We start from the raw sequence: 21359 nt of genomic DNA, 5'->3' as shown, positions 1-21359 counted from the left end.
TGTCCAGAAATGGAGCGGATGTCCCATGTGTACAACTCAGGGACAGGCCTCCAACCAAAGCATCCATCAGCAGCACCTGGGACCCAGGAATGGAAACATGACCATCTCCAGGGCACCCCCTCCTGTGCGCCCCCCTCCCCCCGCCCTGTTTGGTCACAAGCACCCATTCCCTCACCTGTCCCACCACTCTTCTGACTCCCAACAGCATAGACCTGTTTTTGCCTGTTTCGTTCCCTATAAAGGAAATCAGACAGGACCGGGTACTCCTTTCGTCTGGCTCTGTTTGTCCAGCCCCATGGTATAATCCACGGTGTGGGGGGGCCCGTTTCCTTAGCTCTCCTCCCGATGATGGGCGTTCGGGGTGTATCCAGTTGGGGATCCTAGGAATAGTGCTGCTGTGAGAGTCCTTGTCGGGGGGCCTTTGGCAAACACATGCATGATGTTTCTGCTGGGCATTGCTGGGTCATCACGGGATGTGTCTGTTTACCTTCTGGAGACCCTGCTGTACATTCCTCCAAGGGGGTTGTAGCAGTCCACACTCCCCCACCCCCGGCAGCCTCATCTCCCTCTTGGTATGGTCAGCCTAGGGGTAGTGGTTGGGTGTGAGGGGGACACTGTGGTATCACGGTTTTGCTGAGCTGAGTTTGAAGAATGAAAAAGCCAAGTGAATTAGGGGCAAGGGCACTCCCGGCAGATGGAACAGCATATGCAAAATGACCGAGGCACGCAGACATCCAGCCAGAACTCAATGTCGTGGCCAGTGTAGCTGGAGCCAGGAGTGTAAACGCTTTGTCAGGGAGCTTGGGTGTTGTACTGAGAACAGCCTGGAGCCCCAGAGAGGTTTTTCTCATCTTGAGCCAGCCCCTACAGTGTGTCAGGCCCTTTTTAAAAATTTTTATTTATTTATTTGACAGAGAAAGAGATCACAAGTAGGCAGAGAGGCAGGCAGACAGAGAGGGGGAAGCAGGCTCCCTGCTGAGCAGAGAACCCGATGTGGGGCTCGATCCCAGGACCCTGGGATCATGAAGTGAGCTGAAGTCAGAGGCTCAATCCACTGGGCCACCCAGGTGCCCTGTGTCACTTTTGTACTTTCTAGTTGATGGGTAAGAAAAACTAAGATCCAGAAGAACCAAAGGGCTTATCTGAAGTCATCTTAGCAGAGGCTCTGGGATGCAGACCCTTCCATGCCTCAGTTTGCTCATCTGGAGAATGGGAGTGGTGCTAACACCTCGCTCAAGGATGTCGTGGAGCTGTGGACGACAGTATGTGGACCACACTATGCTCCACACAGGGCTGGGACAGGTGTGATTATTACTCTCAGTTTATCACTACTTCCCATCAGTGCAGCCGGACCTGCCTCCTCTCTACCCTTCCAGCAGGCAGAGTGGGAGTAGGCCCCCCTAGCTCCTACATTCAGGAAGGGCTGACCCAGAACTCTAGCCCCAGCACCCTGTTTTCCTGCCCCATGTGGGTCTCCTGCAGGCTGAAGTTTGTGGTGATGGTTAATTTTATGTGTCACCTTGGTGAGAATGTAGGTATTTTTAAGATGTGATTAACATTTAAAGCAGTAGATTTTTATTAAAGCAGATTATCCTCCATGATGTGGGTGGGCCTCATCCAATCAATTGAAGGCCTTTTATAAAAGCAAAGATCTTCTCCAAGAAGAAGGAATTCAGCGCCAAGACTACAACATAGAGGGACACCCAGCTGGCAGCTATCTCTGTTGGGAGAGCGTGCGGCTCCTGATCTTGGGTCGTGAGTTCGAGCCCCACGGCGGGGGTAGACTTTATCTTAAAAATAGATCTATCCCGCAACGTGGAAGTCTTGTCTAGTTTCCACCCTGCCTGGCCTGCCCTGTGGATTTTGGACTCAAGACTGCCAGTGTCACCTCTGACTGACCTGAATTTCCAGCTTTCCGACTTGTCTTACAGATTTAGAATTTGCAGCCCCCACAACTGCACGAGCCAATTCTTTAAAAGAAACCTCTTTCTCTATATATAGCTATCCTGTTGGTTCTGTTTTCTCTGGGGAAGCCTTATACAGTTGCCATTTGTATTCTTGGATCGTCTCGTCTAGGAAATGGGTTGAAGGAGGCCACTTAGATCTGGACACAGTCAAGACACAATCCGACCCCAGAAATTCAGCTAGTGAAGCCATCAGGACCAGCCAGCAGCGACCAGGCATCTGGTAAACCGAGGGTTCTGGCCAATAGTGTTACCCTCTAGATGGGACATGGCAAACTCAGAGATCTGCGGAGACCTGGCCGGGAGCAGTCCTGGTAGGACCACCAAGTAGGACATGGGCTTAATTACACCGAGGGCAGGCCCACCTAGAGCGCTCCCCCAACCCCCGCCCCGGGACGTGGCCAGCCATGAGGCGGTCATATTGCAAGCTTGGATCCAGGAGCCTGGTGCTCGAAGTGTGGTCTCAGAGGGGGCAGCCTCAGCATCCTGGGGGCTGGCAGGAAACGCAGACCTGGAGGTCCCTCCCCAGACCTGCTGAATCAGAATCTGCATTTTCATGCGATGCCCCACCTAGCTACCCCACGGGCCCCGTGTATACTTTAGCCCACCGCAGAATCACCGGGAGGGCTTGTTAAAACACAGGTTGCTAAGTGCCACTCTAGGGATTCTGACCGAGCAGGTCTGGAGGGGCCCAGGATGGTGCATTTCTGACAAGCCCCCGGGGAGACACTGAGGACCCAGGGACACACATGGAGCCTGGGGCCACCACTGCTGGAGCCTCTGCTATCAATGATCAGACCCCACGGAGCAGGCTTCGCTGCATGGCTGAGAACCCCAAGGCACCATGTGGGGCCTGAAGCCGTTACCTGCTCCCTGGCCCCACCATCCACCACCCTGCCCGCCACTGGCATCCCAGCACCGTGCCTTCCGGTTGAGAAGGGGAACCTAGAGCCGTATTTCTCAACCAGTTTTAACTCTCAGGCCCCTTTGACATAATCTGTACACTTGCAGGTCTCCCGAGGTTTCCGGTCTGCACCACCTGCCCCCAGCCATCAAGGATTGCTGGTAAATAGCACCAGCGATGAGCTGTCATTCTAAGCGCTTCCCTTCGTGCACTCGCTGTCATCATTTCATAGATAGAGGGGGAAACAGAGACCAGAGACATTGAGTAACTTGCCCAGGGACGCACAGCAGGCAAATAGCAGAGCCAGGGATTCAAAGTCCGGTGTCCTGAGTCCAGAGTCTGTGCTCCTCACTGTCGCCAGTAGCGATCAGAGGACTGAGTCCTCTTCCTTGTTCCTGCCACTGGCCAGACTTCATAGAGCATTACTTGCCATAGTGAGCACGGAAAACAGCGTTTCTTTCTTTCATCTTCTAAATATCAAGGTGAACATGCTTTTTCAAGGGGCACGTTGCTGACCTGCGCCTGAAGTCCCGATAGGTGGTCGCCTGGTTACATTTGGCCCATGCTGTCCTCGAACTGAGAATCCCCAGAGTGAGGGCTGCTTCCTCCTGTGGCACCTCATCCCCACCCTTCGTCTTCCATCCCCTTTTTTCCCCAGCCGGCTCCCCCTTTCTCTGGCTTGGCCGTCTACCTCCGCAGCCCCACTGCCCCCCTCCCTGTGGCTGACGCTCTTGGTGTCTCCCCGGCACTGCGTGTCTCTGAGTTAGGACCCCTCCTTGCCTCGGTGTCCCTTCCCTGTCGTGAGTGGGGTGTGCAGCCCGGCTCCTGGGTCCTGAGCCGCTAGGGCCGATAGTGGGCGGAAGGATGGAGTTAGGCAAGCAGGCCTTTGGCCTTGACATCATCCTTCCCTGTTTTAGAGAAACCACTGCCCCTTCTGGGTGAGGCCCTCTCCTGCTGGTCTCTTAAAGCAATCATGAGGGTCTACAGTTTGTGACGTGTGCCAGGAAGACGTGGTTGTGATTTTTCTGATATTAAAGAGTCTGCCTAGTGAGTTCTCTCCCTCCCTTGTTGGTACATACTTATTCAGTACTCATTATGTGTGCTTGCTGCCTGACGTGCTGGGGAAGCAGTAGTAATCCCTCCTTCCTGGACATTACATTCTAGTGGGGGGGGCAGACAGACAATACACAGACAGGTAGACAAGTAAAGTGAGTGTACATTGCAGTGATCTATAAAGGGAACTGCAGGTACCGGGCCGAGACAGAAATCACATTAGCTCGGGCGACCAGAAAAGGCCTCTGACTTCTAAGACCCATCTTGTGAAGAGCAATTCTGGCAGAGTGGATAGCAAGTGCAAAGGCCCTGAGGCAGGAGAGAGGTTGGCGTGTTTACAGAGCCAGAGGAGGCCCCTGTAGCTGGGACAGGCAGGGGGAGGGGGAAGGTGGCACGAGATGGGGTAGAAGCCTGGGAAGAACTGGGGTTTTGTGTGGCCTGGGAGGGGAAGCCACTGGAAGATTTTCAGGTAGAAGTGCGGTAGCATCTGCTTTCCACGCGTAGAGACTCTCTCTGGCTCTGGGTTGCTCAGGGAGATCTGGCTGGGCCAATGCAGTGGAAGTGGGGCGATGAGGACATTGCTCTGCATCCTGGAGGTGGAATCTGCAGCAGGTGTGGGATAGATGGGGGGCGAAGGAAAGACCAAGATCAAGAATGATGGGTTCCTAGGTTTCTGGCTACAACCCTAATGTTCTAGACCCGTGGTTCAGCACAGTTTCCAGATCCTGTCCTGTCCTGCCTGAAGGGCAGGATGCATTTAGGAGCTGGGGCCAGGGGACCCTGGGGGGGCGCTGGGGAGGTGCTGAAGCTTCTGTGTCTCCTTCATTACTCCTCATCGCTGCCCATCAGGGAGTGTTTGTGGAGGAATGAATGGGAATTCCCAAGCCCTGCCCTCTCTTTGCCTCATCTGTAAGAGGGACTGACTACTGGTTTCATATCCCCGCCTTCCAGCAACTTCCCTGGGGATGTGGTCACCCTGGAAGGCCTGTGTCCACCTGGGCCAAGAGTCAGGACTACCTGCAAATGGGCCCTGGTTCCCCATGCTCCCCAGGCAGCCCGTAACCTCAAATTACCTGTGGGGCGGGGGCTACATTAAGGAGGTTTCCACTTGGCCCAGATGCGCATGGCAGGCCCAACCCTCCTTTAATGACACCTTGTCCGTCTGCCCTCCTGCTGGAGTAGGAGGGGAGCCCCCCCCCACCCCCCGCCCCGGCAGAAGCTGTGATTTCTTTTTCCGTTGCGTCAGGCCTCAGGGTCCGGCCCGCCTGCCCGCTGCCGGGCTGGCACAGAGGGGCTCCCTCTGACCCTTGCCTGCCCCAACTCCGGACATCATGTGCTCCCCATTTCGGGGATCCAGAAGCTTCCAGCCAGAGGGTGAGTTGGGGATGGGGGACCTGCCAGCTCCCGGCCTGGGGGAGAAGCACCCTTCCCCTTCCCACCTCTTGCCCACTCTAGCTAGGGCCTCCCGGCTAAGGCTAAAGCAGGTGAAGTCACCATGGGCTCCAAGAACTCGGCCCAGCCTGACCCTCCCCTGGGACCTGGCCCTTTGGGCCATGCCCTCAACCAGGCCAGAGCCAGCATGGGGTAGGAGGAGAGCATGGTGACACTGGAGTGATGATGGTGCCTTGGACGTGGGGGAGGGCAGGGGAGTAACAGCCCCAAGGCGTTCATACACGTGTGTGCCTTTGCCTCTATTCGTCTGGGGCACGCGTAGACACGTGTATGTGACCATACGCGTGTGTGCATGCACAGGGGGGTCCCTGACACGTCTCAGGATGAAAGCAGATGCCTCTGACTTGGCAGCGGGGGGAATGGGGTGTGAAGGGGGCCCGTCAGGTGGAGAGGAGGCAGGTCAGCAGGAACCCACCCCATCAGGGATGACCCCAGAGGTGGAGACAGTGTGACTCCAGAGGAACTAGGGTTCCCTTTGCCTGGGCTGACTCCCCTTCGTTCCCGCCCTAGGTCTGAGTTCCTCACCATGCTCGGCCATCCCCCAGCCCTGCCTGGAAGGCCACCGATGGGCCTGGGGGGGCCTGGAGACCCAGCTCATACCCTGCCTCTGTGGCTTCCTAGCCCTGAGACCTTGGGCAGCTGACTTCTACTCTCTGGGCCCGTTTCCTCCTCTGCAGAATGGGGGTGACTGTGGGAGGCCATGCCACCTCCAGGTGGTTGCCAACACACATGGGCGATCCCCCCGCCACATGGTGAGGTCCATTTTGGACGTCCCTGTCCCCTCCCTTTCCCTCCCCTCAACCCCTCCTCTGGACTGGGTTGAGGATTTGCTCACCCCTGCACCACGGGGAGGGCCACCCAGCTGCACATAGGGAGAGTGAGTGCAGTTTCCCCAGCCCTTCCAGTGGAAACTAATTTTTACAGGACAGGAATAAACCCCGCGGGCAAATTGCAGTGCTGTCCTGATGCTCTGGGCTCGCGTGACAATGATGAGGTTGTAGGACAGACGGTGGGAGGGAGGGGGTGACGGCTGACTCTGTCACTGACCCGGATCCTCCCCCGTCAGGCACGCCCTGGGGTGCGCTGTGTCTGGAGAGGAACAGGGGCCTCTGACGCCCTCCCCACGCTCGCTTAGGCCTCCTGTGCACTGGGGCCTCTGTGTGCCGGCCAGAGGCGGGCGGGCATTCAGGATGTGGGCTGCGGCCGGGGTCAGAGGGAGAAGGCCCAGCCCAGCTGGCCCGCTGCAGCTTGGTCATTCCCGCCTGGCTGACAGCCACCTCCCCACCAGTCTCCCTGCTTCCTCTCCGCAGGAACGTCCCCTCCTCACGGGGGCTAGAGTCAGCCATTCCAGACACTAATCAGATCATGTCACTTCCCTGCTTCAGACCCTCCCGAGACTTCCATCACTTTCAGAATTAAGCCCCTCCTGCCCCCTCTGCCCCCCCAGGACTTGGCTGCTCTCCACTGTCAGCTGGACTGTGAATGCTGAGGCTGTGCTAGGCGGCCTTCTTCCCGTAGGATCCCAGTCCCTGTCGGGGGCCTGGGACCTAGTAGATGCTTAGTAAATACTCTAGAGTGAATGACTGACGATTAGCAGAGGGCGGGTTCAGTTTGTAATCAGCGCTCAGAAGCTCAGTAAGTTGGATCCGCGTCCCCCGCTCACGGGCAGGGCAGGGCTGGTCACCCGCTCAGTAGTGAGGGGTGACATGTCAGTCAAGGAGCTGGAACCTGACCTTTGTGGGTGAGTGGGGGCTAGACTCATCCACACAGTGACAGAGCCTGTGGGAACTACACACGAGCTGTTGGAAATAAGACCCAAGCACTGGGGTCTGGGGAGGGCTATGTCGTGATGTCTCATGGGCAGATGAGGAAACTGAGGTACAGAGGGCTTGTCCAGGAGGCCTTGTTATGGGTAGAGCCCAGAGCTCCTTTCCTCTGCCCCCTGAGATGGGTTTCTCTGTACTTGCTCCAGATAAACTTGGAGAGTAACAGAACTGCTTTAAAGTAAGCACATGCCAGTAATTAGCTGTGACAGTGGAAGGGGTACAGAAGGGCTCTGTACATGGAATTTGGGGGAAGTCATGTGCGAGTGAAAGAGTAAATTCTGTCTTGAGGATAAAGACCAACTCAGGCAGAATCTGAGGAATGTGGAGGGTCTGTCCGTTCACTGATTTATACGCTCATCTTTTTGATTCAACACACATACACTCAGTGCATCCTTGTGCATCAGTCACTGTGCTCGCTAATGCCCGGGATACATAAGATGAATAAGACTGCAATGAACAAAGTCAGATTTCAGATAAATTATCAGGAGTGAGCTTCCTAGGGGCCAAAGCAAAGAGGGAAACCCAAGCTATCAGAGGCTCCACTGTAGCCACAAGATGCCAAAATGTTAATTGCTCAGGAGAAGCCTAGGTTTTCCCAGCAAAACGAACGTCTTACATGTGCGTGTTCACTGTGATCTGTCGCTAATCTGACAGGGGTGACTTGGCCTTGTGTGTGTCTCACACGTAAAGATTGACTGACGCAGATAATAACTTCAAACTAAACCTGCCCACCAGAGGCTCATTTTTCTTCATTCTCCTTTGGTCAAGCTTTTGCCTTTGTCCTCCCTCCATAAACACACCTGTCCTCCCATCTCCCTACCCCCATCCTGAAGGTCAGAGGGTGACACCGCCTCAGGATGGAGTGGTCCAGCAGATGGCTGTACCCTCGCTGATCCCCACTTCTATCCCCCTAGACTGCCAGGAACTGCTGCCACCGCCACCAGACCCCATGGCCTACATCCCTAGTGGGGGTGCCCCGGCAGCTGGGGCGGCCCCCGTGGGCTCCCAGTATTGCGTGTGCAAGGTGGAACTGTCAGTGAGTGGCCAGAACCTGCTGGACCGGGACGTGACCTCCAAGTCTGACCCCTTCTGTGTCCTCTTTACAGAGAGTGATGGCAGGTGGATTGAGGTGAGGCCCCTCCATGTGCTTCTGGGGTAGGTGGAGGGTGGCTGGGTTGCTGGGTTGCTGGGGAGGAACTCCCACTGGATCCTGGGACCTGGAAGGTAGTTGGAGGGTGGCCAAGGGATTACTTAGAAGATTGTTGCTTTTAAAATTGAATTTTAGAGGAGCGCCTGGCTGGCTCAGTCAGTAGAGCAGGCGATTCTTGATCTCAGGGTTGTGAGTTTGAGCCCCGCTTGGGGGTGTAGAGATTATTTAAATAAATAAAATTTTATTTGTTTGTTTTTAAAGATTTTACTTATTTACTTGTCAGAGAGAGAGAGTGCAAGTGAGCACAAGCAGGGGGAGTAGCAGGCAGCGGGAGAAGCAGTCTCCCCACTGAGCAGGGAGCCTGATGTGAGGCTCAATCCCAGGACCCCAGCATGACGACCTGAGCCGAAGGCAGATGCCCAACTGACTGAGCCACCTAGGTGTCCCTAAATAAATAAAATTTAAAAATAAATAAATAAAATGTATGGATGTTACTACTTAAAATGATATTTGTGTTTAAGTTGTGATAATTCGGAGACTTATATTTATACTTTTATTGTTTTATATTGGAATATTTTAAATTAATATAATAATTATAGTTAAAATCTTAGAGTTTTATAAAATGCCTTCTTCCATTTTTTTTTTTAAGATTTTATTTATTTATTTGACAGACAGAGATCACAAGTAGGCAGAGAGGCAGGCAGAGAGAGAGGAAGAAGCAGGCTCCCTGCTGAGCAGAGAGCCCGATGCGGGGCTCGATCCCAGGACTCCGAGATCATGACCTGAGCCGAAGGCAGCGGCTTAACCACTGAGCCACCCAGGCACCCCTCCATTTTTTTTTTAAGATTTCATTTATTCATTTGACAGAGAGAGAGATCACAAGTAGGCAGAGAGAGAGGGAGAAGCAGGTTCCCCGCCAAGCAGAGAGCCCGAGGCGGGGCTCGATCCCAGGACCCTGAGATCATGACCTGAGCCAAAGGCAGAGGCTTAACCCACTGAGCCACCCAGGTGCCCTGCCTGCTTCCATTTTTATATTATTTTATTATTTTTTAAAGATTTTATTTATTTATTTGACAGAGAGAGATCACAAGTAGGCAGAGAAAGAGGGGAAGCAGGTTCCCTGCTGAGCAGAGAGCCCGATGTGCTCAATCCCAGGACCCTGGGATCATGACCTGAGCCGAAGGCAGAGGCTCAACCCACTGAGCCACCCAGGCACCCAGCCCGCTTCCATTTTTAAAATAACTTTCCACATTTACTCCTAAATGAACGCACAGTCAGTGAGGAGCTGACAGAGAAATGGGGAATTCAGGCTTTGGTCCCAGAGCTGGAGCCTGACCCAGGTCTGTCATTCCCTGCTGTGTGGTATTGGGCAAGTGGCTGTCCCTCTCTGAGCCTGTCTCCTCATCTGTGAAATGAGGTGTTTTTTTCTTCCCCTGCTTACCTTGCAGAGCCCCAGAACTAGGCAGGTGGATGGTACCAAGGACTTCTGAGCTGCAAGACCTTGGCCCGAGGGCTGGGGAAAGATGCAGCTTGAAGACGGATTTTGAGAAATCCAAACCATTAACACTTTCAAGTCCTAAAAGTTGCTTTGTTTTTCCTTTTAAAAGGGGTCTGTGTTCATTGTAGTAGATTTAGAAAAGACAGACCTAAAGAAAGCAGAACAGTGGGAAACCTGCATGTCAGAGAGAACTGGTCAGCGGTTTGGTGTCTAGCCTCCGAGGTAGTTTTATGCGTGTGTAAAATTTCCAGAATATGTATCTGTGTTTAATAGTTCTTCAACTGAGCCACAGTTAGGCATCCCACCAAGCAAACTGTGGCTTACAGGAAGTGTCCACAGGTGTTGGCTCCTTACGATGCCAAGGAAACGGTGCTGAGGTTGTTGACCCATTTTACAGAGGGACATCTCAGGCCCGGAATGGCACCCAATGCATTGGTAGCACAGCCAGAAGTGGGAAGGGGTGGAGGACTGAAGCCAAGTGCCTGGGGCATCCTGGTCCCCTCTGCCAGGTCTCTGGAGCTCCCCCCACCCCTCAGGGAATGGTGTCCCCCCCCACTACACCCCACCCCTGGACAATCCCTCTCTCAGGGATTGTCCAGGCTGGCTGCCCTTGCTAAAAATAGCCCAGGGCCAAGACCTCTTCCATCCCTGCTGCTCCAGCCCTCGGAAATGGACAGGGTGGGAGGAAAAATCAACATAGCCCGGGCCCCAAAATAGACCATCACCCGGACTCTGCGGTTTGGGGCCTCCCTGTAGAGAGGCCGGGAGGCGGGGTTCCTGTCCCAGCCCCACCACTGACCCACAGGACAAGGCCCTGCCTTTACCCAGTAGATGGGGGGGTATTGGGCTGTGCAATGCCCAGGTCCCCTCCTTCTGTCTCTTCTGCCTCTCAGTTTCCATGTAAGATGTGGCTTAAAAAAAAAAAAGGGTTCTTCCAAGATAAAAAGGATGGAAACCACTGAGAGTTAAACCCCATTGTTTTACAGAACTGGAAACTGATGGCCTGAGGGGAAAAGTGGCTTATTGTCTGTCACTTAACCCAGGCAGACACATGCCTAGAGCTCTTCCCCCAGTACCTGGTATGGTGCCAGGGCCAAAGAGTTCAGAGTGTCAGTGTTAGAGTCAGACCTGGGTTCAAATCTTGATACTGCGCCTTTAGCTGTTCAACCCTGGGTAAGTCCCTTAACCTCTCTGTGCATCAGTGTCCTCTTCCGTGAGCTGGGAGTAGTACCTGGCCATGCCTAGTGTTCAGCCAGTTTGCAGAACGATTCCGGGGAGCCTGGGAAGGCTCGAACCAGCTGCCTGACTCTGGCTTCTGTTTCCCTGCCCCTCTGCCAGTATGACAGGACGGAAACCGCCATCAACAACCTCAACCCCGCGTTCTCCAAGAAGTTCGTCCTCGACTACCACTTTGAGGAGGTGCAGAAGCTCAAGTTCGCCCTGTTCGACCAGGACAAGTCCAGCACACAGCTGGACGAGCATGATTTCCTGGGCCAGTTCTCCTGCAGCCTGGGCACGGTGAGCTGGGGGGGGCCAAGGGCAAGGCAGTCCCCACCCCCGACATCACGCTGCTCCTAAGGCCAGGGCAGTCCCTTGGAGCGAGTCTCCCCTGCCGCCTGCTTTCCCTAGCCCCATCTTCCTGGATGGCTTCCAAGGAGGCCCTGGAAATGCAGCCAGCCCTGGGGGCCTGCAGGTACCAAAGGGGGTCAGTGGCCTCGTGATTTGGGGCCAGGCTGAAAGAGTTCTCATCAGAAAACACAGCACCCTGCCAGCCAGCTGTTGCCGCACGGGAATGGGGACCCCGCGTGGCCAGAACTAAAGGTTCTTTTTTTTTTTTTTTTCTTTTTTAAAAGATTTTATTTTTTTATGTGAGAGACAGAGAAAAAGCAGAGCAGGAGTGAGAGAGCACGAGCAAGGCCAGGGGCAGAGAGAGAAGCAGATTCCCCACCGAGCAGGGAGCCGGACGTGGGGCTTGATCCCAGGACCCTGGGATCATGACCTGGACCAAAGGCAGATGCTGAAGTGCTGGGCCAGGCGCCCGGAACTTGTGATTCTTAGAAATAGATCAGATGTCAGACGGAACATCTGCCTGGCAACAAAGGCAGCCACAGGAGTCCGTTTTGGTGGCTGGCTTACTGTGTGAACTCGGGCAACTTCCTGTCCCTCTGGGGGCGCCACACTCCCCCGATCCCGCTGCCCCACTGCGTTCTTGGTGAGCATATGGAGTCGGGGGGTTGTGGGGCTAGGAGCCCCTCGTACTAACCATCCTGATGGCTGTGTGTCCTTGGGCGAGCCCCACGCCCCTGAATGTTACTTGGGGCTGATGATGACCACCTAGCTATGGGGCTGGTGGGGGAAGTGGGCACACTGAAACGGCCCGGACCTTCCAGGAGAGGGGATGGAACAAGCCAGGGCTGACCACTGTGAGAGAAACAGAGGGTGTCCCTGGGCTTTCCTGCCGGGGGTCTCCACTCTCCAGGGGTAACAGGGAAGGGGGGATGCTGCAGGGTGAGTCGGCTTCCCTGATACCCTCGCAGCCACCCCTCACCTGGAGAGAGGAGCAGGTGGCCAGGGCCTGGGGAGAGCTGCAGTTTGGGAGGCAGGGGCGCGGGGGGGAGGGCTCTGGACGGGATTGGAGTTGGGGGGAGGGCTCTGGATTAGAGCAAAGGCCCCAAGGAGCTTCACATGTGCCAATCCACAGTCCAGCCTTTCTCAGCTCCTGGTCTTCCGGCACCCTTGGGCACCGCCAGGGGCTGCATCCACAGGGCAGGGGAGCCAGCGATGGGCAATGAAGGCATAGAGCAGGTGGTCAAGGGCGAGTGTGGCCTGGGGAGGAAAACCAGCATGGGGGGTGGGGGGCATGGGAATGTGCAGGGAGAAGCACAAACACTGGCATCCCCCGCCCCCCCGCCAGAAGCTGAGAACCAGGGTGGCCTCTGGAGAGTGCGGGAATGGGGTGTACAGAGACGGTGGAGGACCGCTCAACACTGTGTTCTGCTTTCCCCTGTCTATGCGGTCTTGCTGGCTGAGCACTGTGTGAATGTCTTCCATACATGGAGCATGAAAATCTAAGGGGAGTCAGGATGTGACCTCCATCAGGAATTGCGCCCTGTGGGGGTGGGGGGGAGTCTGTAGATGGCTTCAGGGGAAGCTGTGAGGGGGCTCGACTCCCTGCGGTACCTCCAGAGGTGACCCTTGCAAGAGCCTTGGGGGGTAACCCAGTCAGTGGGGGTGGTACTGAGGGGGATTCCAGGCCTGCTGTTGGCCCCCCGGGCAAGTGTCTTAACCTCTCTGGGCTGCCCAGTGGAGTTAGTAATGGTTGGTGGCTGCCTTGCGGGAGGACAGTCACGTGAGGGGGGAGCTGTAGCCTGCGTGCTTCCATCTGTGTGCTGTTAGTGGTGCCTGCTGAGCGGTTTTCCTCCCCACCAACCCTCAGGAGCACCACTCTCCTCTCTCCCGCCCCCCCAGATCGTCTCCAGCAAGAAGATCACTCGGCCTCTGCTGCTGATGAATGACAAGCCTGCGGGGAAGGGCTTGATTACGGTACCAGCCCCCTCCCGCGCTCCACACCCCTCCGCCTCTGCCCGCTGCCCTCCCCCATCAATGGGCTGCATCCCTGGCAGATAATCACCAGCTTTGTTTGGAGTAAAAAGGCCCAACTTACAACTTAGCAACAGGTCTCTTAGCAACGGGCTCCTGGCTCCACAGATGATGTATTGGGGGCGGCCAAGCTGGGAGTAGGGGCTTGCTGGAGGCCCCTGTGGCCTCTTCCTTGTCCCCAAAGGCCACCAGAGCCCTCCTGTCAGGCCCTCCCTTCCTGGCCCTTGCTTGCCCTCCCTAGGGGGTCTTTGAGAAGCATGTTGCCCCGCCAGCCCCTGGAGCTCTGTTTATGGTTGCCAGTGATCCCAGCCTCATGTGCACCCTTTGGGCTGATAAGTCCTGGGTCCTTGCAGACTCCTCCAAGGCCGGAACCCTGTTTTACAGACGAGGGACCTGGAGCCCAGAGAGGAAGTGGGGCAGTTAGGCTAGTGAGGCTTGGCCAAGGAACTAGGCTGGAGGGGGGAGGCTGAAGCGCTAAGTGCTCATCTGTAGTCCCCCCACTGCTCTGGGGCCTCCCTGGCTGGTGGAGCTTTGCATTCAAGGCTGGGATGAACCCCACTTTGCTTTACTCTCTGGGTTCCAGGAAAATTGAATTTTTTTTTAAGATTTTATTTATTTATTTGACAGATATTTCAAGTAGGTAGGGGGGTGTGGAGCAGGCTCTCCATTGAGCAGGGGGCCTGATGCGGGGCTCCATCCCAGGACCCTGAGATCATGATCTGAGCAGAAGGCAGAGGCTTAACCCACTGAGCTACCCAGGCACCCCCAGCAAACTGAATTCTTAGCATACCACACATATCCCAGATCTGATCTTCATCCACTGTTTCTGCCACCTGGAATGTTTCCGCCCATCCCCCACCCCCCACTTCTTGGGGTTCAGAACCTCCCCATCTATATACCTTCACTAGCCAGCTCCCTTCCACCTGGAAGCCAACCCAGCAGCTCCCTCTCCCCCCACCCCTATATTGCCACCGGGCCACCCCAGACCTCAGTTCCTTCCTCTGTGGAATGGGGCCAATAATAGGACCTCGCAAGGTTATTGAGCAAGGTTATTGAGCAAGTCTCTGCTGGAGGAAAGGAAGGGGAGCCTAGCATCCAACCCGGCTTCTGTGTGTGGTTCTGGAGGGTCCAGGAGCTTGTAAGTGAAGCTGTCCTGCAGGTGTGAGGGAAGAAGAAGCCTGAGCCGAGAGAACCCAGCCCACTTGTGTTGCATTGGGCCCGAGGGCTTTCCCTGCCACTCTGTGGGGAGGGGTGAGAGAGGCCCAGAGAAGGCAAAGATGGCCCCAAGGTCACCCAGCTGGTCCATCCTTGGCTGGCTTGGAGCCACAGGCCTATGGCCGAGGGCGAAGGCATGAAAGACAGATGGCAGTATGAGCTGACCGGACAGCAGAGGGAGCTCAGGTGACTCCTGTTGCTGCCTTGGGCCTCAGTTTCCCCAGCTGTCCAGTGAGGTTCCTGGAATACCCTGTGCCTTGGTGTTTTGAGGTGGCTGTGCTCCCGGGGTCTGGAATGGGGGCCCGGAGGGCCTGTCAAGCTGCTCCCTGGCCAGCCCTTCCCAGGGTTCAAGACCATCTCTCATGGCTGGTAACGTGTCCTCCCATCTTGAGCCACACGGGGTCACTTCTGATTTCTCAGATTCACATGGATTACCCCATTTTCCAGAAGGTAGACATGGAGGTTTTGAGAAGACGAGAGAGGCACATCCAGGGTCACGTGGTCCTACCCCTCTTCTCCTTCCCCTTCCCAGCCTGGAGAGCTGACCCCTGGGTACCTCTGCTCACTGCCTGGCAGGATGCCAGGGGGAGTCCAAGGGGGCAGGTCCCGACCCTCACATTCCTCTGGCCTCACAGATTGCCGCCCAGGAGCTGTCGGACAACCAGGTCATCACACTCAGTCTGGCGGGCAGGAGGCTGGATAAGAAGGTGAGGCAGGCGAGAAGGGGGTTTGCCATCAGGGAGCGGTATCCATCCCCCAGCCCAGGGTTGTGGGGCCTTGTCCTGGTGCTTCTGGCCATCACGTTTATCGCCCCCCATCCAGCAACAAGTCCATAGCTCAGGCCATCCCAAATTCGGACCTCTTTACCACTGAGGTAATGAGTTTGCCATTATTTAGAGGTGTTCAGGACATAACTGGCAACCCAATCCTGAGGACTCCCTATCTCAGTGTAGATGCTGGGGTAATTACAGTAACCTACAGGGCCCCAGTCGGTGTGTCCTTGGCACCCCCTGACTTCATCCCCTCTGCTTTTCCCACCTTCATTCTGCCTCAGCCAAATCAGCCTCCTTGTTGTCCCAGGATTTCACCATGCACCTTCCTGCCTCAGGACCTTTGCACTTGCTATTCCTGCTGCCAGGGATGTTCTTTTCCCTAAATATTCCCCAACACCTCTTTTTAAAGATTTTATTTTTATTTATTTGAGAATGAGCACAAGCAGGGAGAAGGGTATAGGGAGAGGGAGAAGCAGGCTCCCTGCTGAGCAAGGAGCCCCATGCTGGACTCAATCCCAGGATCCTGGGATCATGACCTGAGGTAAAGGTAGACATCTAATGACTGAGCCACCCAGGAGCCCCTCCTGAAACTTTTTTTTAAACTTAAATAAATAAATTTTTTTTTTTAAAGATTTTATTTATTTATTTGTCATAGAGAGAGAAGCGAGAGAAAGCATAGGCAGACAGAGTGGCAGGCAGAGGCAGAGGGAGAAGCAGGCTCCCCGCCAAGCAAGGAGCCCAATGTGGGACTCGATCCCAGGACGCTGGGATCATGACCTGAGCTGAAGGCAGCCGCTTAACCAACTGAGCCACCCAGGTGTCCCTTAAATAAATAAATTTTTAAAGGACATTATATCCTGGGCACTGGGTGGCTCAGTCAGTTAAGCAACTGCCTTTGGCTCAGGTCATGATCCCAGGGTCCTAGGGTCGAGTCCAGCATCTGGCTCCCTGCTCAGCAGGAAATCTGCTTTTCCCTCTGACCCTTCCCCCTCTCACGCTTTCTCTCTTTCTCAAATAAATAAATAAATAAATAAAATCTTTTAAAAAATAAATCAATAAAGGACCTCCTGTCCTTTTTGTGCCATGCTGGGATAATTTCAGTTTTTCAGATTCTCGCTAGAGTAAATTAAAATCACATCCTGCCTGGGCGTCCCTGGGCACTGGGAACCACCACCCTTTTGAAGTCCTGCCCCATCTAAGTTGTAATGTCTGTAGGCTCCAGGTCTCGGGGTCTCTGAGCACAGGCTTTGGTAACCCCAGGATGGGATGGGTTCTCCTGCCTGAGCCGGTTGGCCCCAGGGGGCTGGCGCTGCCCAGGGCTCCCACCCCTGACAGGGGGTTGGGGGAGGCAGCGTCCCCCACCCCTCGCCCTGTCTGACTCCAGTAGAGCTGTGCCTCCCTCACCCGCATCCTCCTGCTTCCTGCAGGACCTCTTCGGAAAGTCAGATCCTTTTCTTGAGTTTTATAAACCGGGAGACGACGGCAAATGGATGCTGGTTCACAGGACTGAGGTGTGTGCACGGGACTCTGGGGGGTCTAAGCCAGAGGCCCTGTGGTCTGAGACCGCCCCAGGTCTCAGAACAGGGCTGTGAGGTCACTACCACACAGGGAACAGGGAAAGCCGTGAAGGTGCCTCAAGGACTTGCTCCCTCCCTGCTCACTGCCATGCCCAGGAACGTGGCTATGGGCCTCTCTACCTTGCCACCCCCATGGGACTGGCCCAAGCCCAGAGCTCTGCTGCCCTGGGCCTGCGCTCACGCTTGGCCCTCCCCGTGCTGTAGGTGATCAAGTACACGCTGGACCCTGTGTGGAAGCCATTCACTGTGCCGTTGGTGTCCCTGTGTGATGGGGACATGGACAAGCCCATCCAGGTGAGGGAGCCCTGCACCCCACCCCGCCAGCCCCAGTCTCCCAGGCTCTCCTAGGCTTTCTAGAGATGCCTTGGCAAAACTCTTTCTTCTTAAGGTGGAGAGAACCCAACCTAGGTAGCGGGGAGAGGCAGGGGACCTGGGCTCTCGTCTCACACGTGTCTGACCCTCTGAGCCATCGGGGCAAGGACCCTGTCTCTGTGCGCCCTTCTCTGAAACAGGAGCAGAATGACTACCCAGTTCTCCCCAGAGGGCTGCAGTGCTGCCCGCTGAGACGGCGAGTGTGCAGGCAACCAAGGGTTGTCACTCTGATGAGGACAGTGATTACTGGTCTCTCTGGAACCTCGGTCCCCAGGCACTGTGGCTGAGAGCAGATAAGGGAGAGGGAATCAGGGTGGGGGCAGGGATCCCTGAACAGGGTACTAGGAAACCTGAATCCTAGTTCTAGGTCTTCTGTTGCTACTGTGAGACTTTGGGCCAGTGCTTCCCTCTCGAGGCCTCAGTTTATCCATCAGTGGAATGGGTGTGATAATTCCTGCTTTCTTCCTGGGAGTGGCAGCTAGATTAGAGAGGATGGAAAGCTAGGATTTTTTTGTGCCCATCTCAAGGAAAATAGCAGTCTGAATGCCCCTAGGAAGGGCCCCAGGCCATGGCCCACCAAGGCAGGTGGGCCACAGCTCCAGACAGATGAGGAGCTGAGTGACAGGTATGTGCGAAGTCAAGCTTCCTGCTCCAGAGTGTACAACCTCCATTGCTGGGGTGCTCCTTTTCCCAGCAATCACGGAAGGCTTCCTGCAGGAGGCAGTTCAGGAGCTAACGGCATCATTCCAGGCCAACAAGGCAGATGGTGGAGAACAGGGGGAGGGACCAGCAAAAGGAAGATACGGGGTTTGCCCAGGCAGTTCTGAGGGGCTGCTCTGGGGTGACCTCACTGGACCCACCCCAGGTCATGTGCTACGACTATGACAACGACGGGGGCCATGACTTCATCGGCGAGTTCCAGACCTCAGTGTCACAGATGTGTGCGGCTCGTGATGGCGTCCCGGTGAGATGGGCCCCTGTGTGTGACCCTGAAACCTCAGCAGGGGATGGGTGAGGGACACAGGCTTAGAATTGGGCAGACTGGGGCTCAGATCCCACCTCTCTGGCTGTATGACCTTAAGTAAGACATCCAGTTTCTGAGCCTCAGTTTCCCCATCTGTCAAATGGGGCAGAGGGGAGAGTGGGAAATAGATGTCCATTTAACTCACCGCAAGAAGCTGGACCCTGGGTAATGGTTCTGGGTGTATGAACGGACGTGATGTGGATGAGTCAACATCTGGGGTAGGGGGGCAGATGGAGGGCCTCCTACCTCGGGTAAGCACAGCTCCGTGTGAGCCTGAGGTCACCAGAACCTTTCTTGAGTGTGGACATCTAGGAAGGCTTCCTGGAGGAGGCAGCATGCCCCCTGGTCAGCACTGTGGAGGGGATCCTGGGGCCCAGGAGAGGGTCCGTCGCCCATAGAAGCCCCAAGCTGAGCTTCTCTTTCTCTTATGTTTTCCAGCTGGAGTTTGAGTGCATCAACCCCAAGAAGCAAAGGAAGAAGAAGAACTATAAAAACTCAGGCATCATTATCCTGCGTTCCTGCAAGGTGAGCCAGCGGGGTGGGCCCAAAGCCGGGGCCTGGCTTGGGGTGGGGATCATACAGGGAGCTGTTGCCACAGAAGGTATAGACAGAGCATTGGGTGTGGAGCCAGCAAGGCCTGGATTCAAATCCTGGTTCTGCCACGTCCTAACCCTGGGATCTTCTGAACTTCACCTCTTGGGGCCTCAGTCTCCTCCTTATCTGTAGAATGGGGATGTTAACAAGGTAAAAAGCAAAGGTGAAGGGTTAGTCTCTTGTGAGGTTCAGGAGGGCATGAGATGACCTTCCAGGGCCTCTCCTGGTTGGAAGGTAACTGCTTCCCATGCTGGCAGCTTGCCCGTTGCATGTCCGGCTCCCCAGGGGCAGAGGGACATCTGGCAGGGGCCCAGCCACCGAGGGCTCAGGTCGCTGTGATTCCTGTGCTACAGCTGGGGCCTCTAAGGCCTGGGAAGGGAGCGAAGTTCACAGCAGCGGTGGTCATGGCCATCCCTGGATGCCGGGTAGCCAGCATCTGCTGGGATCGGGCAGGTAGCCCAGACTGGGGCAGCGAGTCCCCACACCCTCCCCGTGACGGCTGCCGGCCCCCGAACCCTCAGGGCCTCCGTGTCCTGGTCTGGCGACTATGTGCGGTCTGCCAGGGGCTTCCGTAACCGCTTGCTCAGTGAGGTCACAACGCCAGAGTGCCCTGGGAAAACTAAGCTAGCAGCTGGCAGCATCGTGGTGTGGACTCCTCGTTCCTGAAGCTTCTGTTACTCCTGTTCCCTTTCATGATTTTTGTCACCTGCCTGCTTTACTACTTTTTGTGATCTGCCCTTCTCCCCCCATCCCATTCTTGGTTTCTTTTTTTTTTTTCCCCTTAAATACATTTATTTTGGAAGGAACCCCCTTATAACTCCACCCAGATGGGAGGCCAGTATCCCTCCCAAAAGGAGCAAAGACCATCAACACAAGCAGAGTGTGTTAGCATCTTACCACTTGATAGTAGAAGGCCTCCGCGTGGAGGCCTGGTCTTTCCCTACTCAGGGTGGAGGCCCTTCAGGGCTAAAGAGGGCTCTCAGGACTGAACAGCAACAAATTGAGACTTTCTCTGCCATGTAATTGGTAGGTACCATGGACACTAAGCCCTGGGACCCTGCCTGGAATGAGCGTGTGTGTGTGTGTGAGAGAGAGAGAGAGAGAGAGAGAGAGAGACCCACCCGCACGGTTGATCTGAGGACTTTGTTATAGAGAGATCTGCATTTGGTTGTAATCAGCCCAGGTCTTCTCTTGGACTCCTTGACTCTACCAAGGTTTAAGGCCCCAAAGCAATCAGCTCCCCCAAGGTCATTCTTGGGAACTATGGCCAGGTGGAGGGCTAGCCCTCGGATACAGGCCAGGGACCCACTGACTCCCCTGATTCCTTCCAGATCAACCGGGACTACTCCTTTCTGGACTACATCCTAGGAGGCTGCCAGCTCATGTTCACTGTAAGGCTCTGCCTGCCACCCCCTGACCCCCACCCCCAGCCCAGTGAGGGTCCTCCCTGAGGGCTTGGGCCACAGCAGGAGGGACTGGGGTGAACTTCAGGAAGGACTTCCCCAGGGCAATGGGAGTGTGTGGCCCAGAGGAGAGGGCAAAATGGCTGAGCCTGAGTCAGGCTTCACTGCAGGTCAGGGCATGGCTGCCTACCTCCCCGCCTTGCCTCACCGCTGTCCGCCACCCTCTCTCGATCCCGTGGGACTGGAGGTCCTCTGCATGACTCTGTGGAGTCAGGGGATTGGCCTTGTTGACCTCTGTGGGGCAACCACTGCCCCCTCACACCGAGAGGCTGGGCCCTCCTGTTCCTTCTGCATATATTTTCAAAGGTTCACCAAGTGGATACCAAGCACCTCTCTGTGCCTGACCCACCCCACGTGACCACCTTCCAAGGTGGCCATCCCTCTCCCTAGAATCCGCCCCCACCCCCGTCCATCTGTGCTGGCCTTCCAGGGGCTGTGCTGGAGTTCCCTGGGGGCTGAGAGAGCAGATCTCAGCCTCAGACCCAGGGGAACCCCTTCTCTGGTAAGGTCTGCCTTGCCCTGGACCTGGCTCTTGGGGCATGTGTGTTGCCTTAGTGAGCACCCAATCTGGGAGATGGGCACTGGCCTGCCAGGCAGCCCCAGGGCCCAGGGCCCCTTGGGGGTCTGAGGGGCAAGTGGAGGTGGCTTGGGGTGGGAGTAAGGTACCTAGGAAGGCTTCAGTGGGACAGCACCAGCTGAACTGGGCCTGAATGATAGAGGAGAATGAGAGAGGGAGAAAAGATGGCCTGGCTCTTTAGGTAGAGGGAACCTCACAAATAAAGGCCAGGAAATGGAGCAGTGACAGTGAGGGGAGCAAAGGAATTTGGGATTGTGAGTTGACTTTGTATCACATCAGGGTAATAGACTTCATGCTTGGGCAGTAGGGAGCCACAG

General features: G+C 55.6%; 1 protein-coding gene across 2 annotated transcripts in view; it reads left to right on the top strand.

The window, feature by feature from the left end:
* The window catches only part of CPNE2 (copine 2), a 45115-nt gene that overhangs the window by 6443 nt on the left and 17313 nt on the right, over positions 1-21359 (top strand). For both annotated transcript variants that reach the window (XM_059153366.1, XM_059153365.1), the window contains exons 2-10: positions 8114-8328; positions 11186-11365; positions 13316-13390; positions 15298-15369; positions 16863-16946; positions 17217-17306; positions 18250-18348; positions 18847-18933; positions 20334-20393. In XM_059153366.1, the coding sequence (XP_059009349.1) occupies positions 8149-8328; positions 11186-11365; positions 13316-13390; positions 15298-15369; positions 16863-16946; positions 17217-17306; positions 18250-18348; positions 18847-18933; positions 20334-20393 (927 nt within the window). In that variant the 5' untranslated portion in view covers positions 8114-8148. The remainder of the gene's footprint in view (positions 1-8113; positions 8329-11185; positions 11366-13315; positions 13391-15297; positions 15370-16862; positions 16947-17216; positions 17307-18249; positions 18349-18846; positions 18934-20333; positions 20394-21359) is intronic.

Source organism: Mustela lutreola, chromosome 16, assembly GCF_030435805.1.
Source record: "Mustela lutreola isolate mMusLut2 chromosome 16, mMusLut2.pri, whole genome shotgun sequence".
In the NCBI taxonomy this organism is placed as follows: domain Eukaryota; kingdom Metazoa; phylum Chordata; class Mammalia; order Carnivora; family Mustelidae; genus Mustela; species Mustela lutreola.
This window is presented reverse-complemented; position numbering and strand designations above follow the sequence as displayed.